General features: G+C 39.8%; 1 protein-coding gene across 1 annotated transcript in view; it reads left to right on the forward strand.

The window, feature by feature from the left end:
- LOC120953664 (calcium uniporter protein, mitochondrial) overlaps positions 1-6421 on the forward strand; it is a 126438-nt gene extending 120017 nt beyond the window's left edge. Inside the window, exons 5-8 of the mRNA XM_040373808.2 lie at positions 2291-2396; positions 5551-5652; positions 5767-5970; positions 6049-6421. Of these exons, the coding sequence (XP_040229742.2) occupies positions 2291-2396; positions 5551-5652; positions 5767-5970; positions 6049-6354 (718 nt within the window). The 3' untranslated portion in view covers positions 6355-6421. The remainder of the gene's footprint in view (positions 1-2290; positions 2397-5550; positions 5653-5766; positions 5971-6048) is intronic.
- Positions 6422-7166: the final 745 nt, after the last annotated feature.

Below are 7166 nucleotides of genomic sequence, written 5' to 3' on the forward strand. Positions count from 1 at the left end.
TTACATTAAGCTAAATGGGTGTCATATGAAGAAGTGTGTTTTTTGTTATTCGGAAGAAAACTCACATTGTTAAAATAGTTGGTATGGAATTATATTGTATATGATGATTGTTGGTTTAAAATTTATATTTAATATGAATTTTAACTAAACTGTTGAATTTTAAGCAATAATTTAAAAAAGTTAAAAAAGAGTTTTATATAACTATAATTAATTCTATTAATTATTAACTATTGTATTTATGCTACAAATTGTGTATGCAATTTAAAGCCAGAGTACATAGTCCGTACTCGCTAGTGTAATTTCGATTTTCACTAGCGCATCTGGCGGCGGCTGACCGAAGCATTTTGCCCAACAATTTGGAGCCGCTTCAGAAAATATGTTATTTTTCCATGTTTTTTTTTTTTTACTTAAATCGGTCAAGAAAAGTTTTGTAAAAGGTAGATACACATGTTCTGCACGCATTGCATCCATTTTCGCAATGGAAAACGATGAAAATAATACTTTATTTTGAGATCCGACACGACCATTCCCTCGATGACCAAAAAAGCTTCCACCAGCCGCCGCCAGATGCGCTAGTGAAATTTTAATGTTAATAATTAAATTTTGCAAAAACAAAACATATTCTAACACATTTCATTTATACAAGCAAACTGCAGTATAAACCATACATTTAAATAAATCAAAACATTAATTTTGTTAATACTGCAACAACCAGAAGAAACCGTGCCGAATACGACCGTTGTGCAATCGAAGGCGAAAATTGTGTTATTAAATTGGACAGAGTAGCTAACACCATCTGACGTGAGAGCAAGTGGTAGACAGCGGTGTCTATTCAAAATGACTATTGTTATAAACAAATGGCCGGTTGTTTATTGGAGTGGTAAACCCTGTATCCCTTAACTTACAAGAAAATGATGGTACAATCGTTCCTTTCGCAACGCTTCTAAAGTTATTTTACTCATAACTTCAGCCTATTTAGACTCAATACATGTTATCGTCCTCTTCTATATGTATTACAATGCTTCAATAAAATATTCGCTACCACTTTCACCCATAATTCAATGGAATTTTATTGAATAAATTGTTTACCTCGTTGCCGGTAAGGGTTTCTGTACACACTAATGCCACAAAGCGTTTCCCAAAATTCCAAAAACCCGCACCCAGAACCGTCAACCGAACTTTTCTCGCACACCAGCAATGTGGAAATTCCAATCGACACACACACACACACTTCCGTTTGATCGTTTGAACATCCTTTTCAAAAAGCCGCAAAATACATACCGTTGAGGCACAGCAAGAATTAGAGGAAGAATAATACCACCAACAACTCACACACACACACTCACACAAAACATCACATTCTAAATAATTCCCCCTCAGTGTTCCCTCCGCAATTTTTTTTGTTCGCTCTCATGGGTTGATTGAACAGGTGAATTGAGCGGATTTCCTTCCGCACAAAAGCAAGTTCCCACCGTATTCCAAAACTGACAATTTGTGTGTGTGTGTGTGTGTGTGTGTGTGTGTGTGTGTGTGTGTGTGTGTGTGTGTGTGTGTGTGTGTGTGTGTGTGTGTGTGTGTGCTGGTATGTGAGGGAGGTCGGAAGGAAAATGAAAAGTTTCCCTCCCCTTGGAAGGGGGGAGGCAAGAGAAGCGCGCCAGAGCGGGGAAGAGAACATCCCGCACCTGATGTTCGCATCGAACCGAAATAGGAAATTGATGTGAAAAGCGGGCTACCAAAGGACCGATTAGAGTGGTGTTCCTTCTTTTTTTGTTTTTATTTTGCACAGGAAATGTATACTTTAATGGGAGAAAACAGGCACGTGTTGTGTAGCTGCTGCTGCTGCTGCTGCTGTACATGGAGGCGCCCAGTTGCTCGTGAAGGAGGTATTTAACAAAAAACATTGAACAAAAGCTGTGAGGATGTATGTGATGCTGCGCACGTTTTAGAGAGTGGGAAACGTTGTTCAACAAGGATTAATACGTTTCTCACTTCCTTTTGTGGTGGTGGAGGATGCGCTGGGCGACGTTCGGCAGTAGTCACCGTTTTGTTTTTCTTTCCGGCTTGCTTGAGATCAATCAGAAATCATTATGGGCGGATGCACAATTTAATGGGATTTATTTTTAAGTTGACGTTGGGGTAGGAACTTAAGGATGAGCAAGAACAACAAGTGTCTTTTTTGCTCCCCAAAACGACAGTAATGGTTAATGGAGTAATGGATAGACAAAAAGCCTTATTTAACTCTAAAATTTATATTTCTTTTTTTTTCTTCTTCTCGTTTTGTCCCCTCCAGGTTGCATCTGAACGACCGACAATACTACGTTAAGCCACCGAAGCGTGAAAAAATTACCTCAGAAGAAATCACTAGACTAGGCGACGTACAGGCACTCGTGGCACAGGTAAGCCGAGCGTGACGGTATTTAATTTCGGTATCTGTAGCTTTATCACCTTACCCTTATCCACCTTATGACACGGAACCAATTCATTTCATAAATGCAATCCCACACCACACAACAACACACCATAATGCGCTACGGGGGGGGGGGGGGGGGGGGGGGGGTTTGGTGGATGCAGCACAACAGAACAGGGCTGAGTCCATTCTTTATCGCTTTCATTCCCTGGAACATTGAATTCTATCGCTCTCCTAATGTTCCCCCCTTTGTATCGCAGCATGATGTGCACACTTGTGGAGCTGAGGGTCCCTTTTCCCATTCCCTCCTTGTGCGGCATGCTCGTAATACCGCGCCCGGATTTATTGAGCTTTAACAGAGAGGGAGTTGTGTTGCGGTCCGAGTGGTACTGGGCGGGTAAAAGCTGCACGGCAAAAAGCACTCAAAGTAATGGCTAGGAAATGGTATAGGTGTTTCAGCTCGAGGTCTCGAGTGGATGCAAAAGTGTAGTGCTTTTTACACCAACACTTACGAGGGATTTATTTTATCTTTCGAAGTATTTTAAGTTTTCCTCCTCATTAAATAATATTTTTGGTCCACTAATAGCAAAATGTTGTGAAATTTGCTAGGGAAAACGTACCAATAGTGGTGGTATTGCACTGCAATGCGCTCCTTATGATAATTTAGGAATAAATAAGTTATTTTTGTTATTGTGAGATGTTCTCTGGTCTTTTGCAAAATATTTAAAAGTTAAATGGCGTCATTCCGTTACATAGTGACAGAAAAAAACCATTATTTTCTGCAATGTGTAAACTTTTTTCCCAAAATCCTTAAGGCCGGGAGACATTATCCGTACTCGCTAGTGTAATTTCAATGTTTATTAGCTCATCTGGCGGAGGCTGACCGGTGAATTTTACCAAACAATTTGGAACCGCTTCAGAAAATATGTTATTTTTCTATGTTTTTTACTTCAACTGGACTGAAACATGTTTGCAATTGCTAGGTACATATGTTGCGCAAGTATTTCAGCCATTTTTTTTTCTTAAAATAACAGTAAAAAAACTACTTTAGTAAGAGATCCGGCACGACCACCGATGGTCAAAAAAGCTTCCACCACCGCCGCCAGATGCGCTAGTGAAAATCGAAATTACACTAGCGAGTACGGACAATGTCCCCCGGCCTTAAGGATTCCCTAACGAAACTCATATTGTTGTTAACGCTGTAAATGACCACACAACAACAGAATTATTATTTTTTAACATAACTTGTAGGAAATATTATCGATTTACTAAATTATCTGTTTTTTAACGATATTTTTGCATTTTTAAGTGTTTTTTACTTCAATGCCATTATGGGTACACAAAACAGGCATGTTCCTCAAGTGGTTATAGTTAAAAAAATCAGTGAAAACAGGACATTTTATTTATTTTTTTTTTCTACACAAAGAACAGTTTATTCACACTTATAACAAAAAATTCTTATTCGCTAGCTTAATCTATAATAATTCTTGTTTAACATATTATTTTTTTTTCAATTGATTTTTGCCTATGCTATTGGTGAAATTCTCTTTGTAAATAAATATTAAAAAATTGATAAATAATGACATAATTTTAGCTCTTTTTTCTTTTTTTATATTATTCATATCTGGTTTAATAAGTTCATGAAAATTTGGTTTTATATGCAACTCGTCCTTCACTATTTGTGTAAACAATATCCATATGTTTATAATATTTTTACAATCTTTAAATTTATGCTCGAGATCTTCGATATTTCCACATTTCTCACAGTTCGGGTTTGTTTTCATTCCGAATTTAAATTTAATTTCTTCTGTCATAATTTTTTCCTTTACCAAAAGATAATAGTAGCTTCGTTGTTTTGAATTCATTTTGTTATTATTAATATAACGCCATATCTTGTTCCAATGCAGTGATGGTGTTTTAGATTGAATATGTGGTAGAAGATTAGTTTCCGGAATGAGAAAATAGAAATGAAATGATACAGAAATGAAAAACAGAAATGAGTTTCCTATAAGTAATTTACCAAATAAAAGCCCAAATTCGCATATCAAGCTGAGTGAAAATTGCCTACGAATCAAGACCACTCTTCCCGGCGTGTATAAAACAGTCTTTATTAAACACTTTAGTCAACATTTTCATCACTTGAATTTATACATTTGTTACGATCAAATTATGCAAGAAATCAATATTATGGCAGCAATCTTTGCTTCTAATATGAAAACAGCTTCAAAACTAAGTTTTGGCGGTAGCACCACTATAGGAACAACACACTACGATGACTATAGGAACCATAACCACCATTATAGGTACAACGAAACAGTCACAACAATATGTATTTTTTCGTAAATTTGTTGTGTTTGATGGTAAAAATGGTTATCATTGCGAAGATAAAACATATTCCAATTGCTATGTGTTAAAATATTAATAAATATACCTTGCTGACATTTTAAATCGATCAAAGCACATCTGTACCTCTACAAATTGCACCACTATTGGTATTTTAGCCCTATTTAAAAAAGGCAAAAATGTGTCATACTGGTTTGAAAATGGTTTTGTTTGTATTTTCTCGACGGTTTTGACTGGTTTTTATAGGTGTATCTATCGATTTTATTATTTAATGCCTTCTTAACAGTCAATGAATCTTAAGGAGGATTCATAATTATGTGTAAACTATTCATATATAATTGAGAAACACTGTGATATAACTCCTTATACCATATTTAATCGTTTTTCATCATTTACACTATACAATCATAAACAACTATGTACGTCCAACGCCTCAAATTATTTTCATTGTGCTAAACTGTGAATAATGGTCGAAACAAAGTGAAGAAGACTTTCGAACGTAAACAATCCTGACCCTAAATGGCCCAAGTACGTTCCCCTGTGCCCAGTAATCCCCTACAAAAAACGGTTGAACCCCTTATTTCCTTATTCACAACCCTAACACAACAGAGGAGCTACGATTTTAATCGTTTTTCGCTAATTAATCGCTCCGCCGTCGAACAAATTAAACGGGTCCCACAGGACCCCAGATCCCGGGTCCCAGGGAGGGCCTCGACTTTGCCTATAGAGTTGCTTTATTATTTAAAACCCAAAAAAGAACTAATTTCGAATGTGTTTTTTACTTCTTCTCTCCCATCCAGCTGTACGAGGCGCTGCACGTGGGCGAACATCAGGTGCAGAAGGAGCGCGAACTGAACGGCAAGCTGGAGCAGTTGAACGAGAAGCTCGGCCCATTGGAAGCGGTAAGTATGCCCCCCCCCCCCCCCCCCCCCCCCCCCCCCCCCCCCCCCCCCAGAACCTTCTGCTAATTTATAGCTGTGTTTAATTTTGCACTTTCCTTTGTACTCGCCTTGCAGAAAAAGAATGAACTCGACCAGAAAGCGGCCCGCAAGACGAATGCCCTGACCTGGGTCGGGCTGGGCCTGATGTCGGTACAGTTCGGTGTGCTCGCCCGGCTAACCTGGTGGGAATACTCCTGGGACATTATGGAGCCGGTGACGTACTTCGTCACGTACGGTACGGCGATGGCCGCGTACGCTTACTTCGTGCTAACGAAGCAGGTGAGTGGTTTTGAGTGGTTTAATCCCACACACACACACAAACCCATTTGACGTCTCACATCTGCGTTTACCTTGTAGGAATATCTGCTGCCGGACGTGAAAGACCGCCAGCATCTGATCACGCTGCACAAGGCGGCCAAGAAGGCGGGCGTCAATCTGGCCGAGTACAACGACATCAAGCGGCAGATCGCGGAGATCGAGCACGATCTGCGCCGGCTGCGCGACCCACTGTACATGCATCTGCCGGCGCCGCCGCCAAAGACGAAAACGTTCAGCGCAAGCGAGATTGCGTTCGCGAAAAAGCAGCAGCAGAAGGCCAGTCTCGAGCTGCAGCAGGCCGCAGTGGCCGTCGGTGGCGATTCGGTGCTCAAAACTAAACACTAACTCCCCCGGGGTACACACGACGTAAGGATTGTTGTATAGTGTTCAGCACTTCAGGGGGAGAAGAAGGAGCAAGAGTCTTTAGCTAGTTGCGCTGTAATGGTGAGTTTATCGAACATATTTGTACGCGAAAGGCGGAGAGCAGCAAGAGGTGTGCCCACAAAAGGTGTAAAGAAACAATGAAGACAAGAAATGGTTGTAAAAAAAAACACAGGGCCCGAACGCGCTGCAATCCAGCGTGCGCAATCCAGCTACAATCAATTTAAAGCAGAAAATCAACCAAGCTACTACTACATCGACAATGGAGATAGGTTGGAGCACATTTAAGAAGCGCACAAATGCAGGGGAAACGATTGAAAAACGGCTGCAGCAAGGTGGGGAAAGGTGTAAAAGTGCTTACGGAAAAAAACGACAAATCTTGCTGCAGTTCAGAGTGCCTAAAAGGCCCTTGTTCTTCTTTCCACAATGCCTCACAATCAACAAACACACACACACACTACCCTTGCTCTGGGGGAGGAGGCCAGTACTTATAACCGCACACAGGCAGACACACCCTCCGCAACCTTTACATCACGCTAGGAAAGTAACATGTGTCATCAGTCCCCCAGCTACCCGCATTGTCCCAGAAAGGGTTGAAATTGTGTTTTTAAAATGTTTCTTATTGTAATCGTATTGTAATGTTTATCTCTTAACTACTTTTATGTTACCCTTTGTTTTTGCAATGTTTTTTTTTTTTGTCTCAATGTTAAATTATACTTCCAATTTTTTTTAAGAATATCTCATACCAGCAAAGCCCCAATATGCAATAGCACAAC

The sequence above is a fragment of the Anopheles coluzzii genome, chromosome 2 (assembly GCF_943734685.1).
Source record: "Anopheles coluzzii chromosome 2, AcolN3, whole genome shotgun sequence".
Taxonomy (NCBI): Eukaryota; Metazoa; Arthropoda; class Insecta; order Diptera; family Culicidae; genus Anopheles; species Anopheles coluzzii.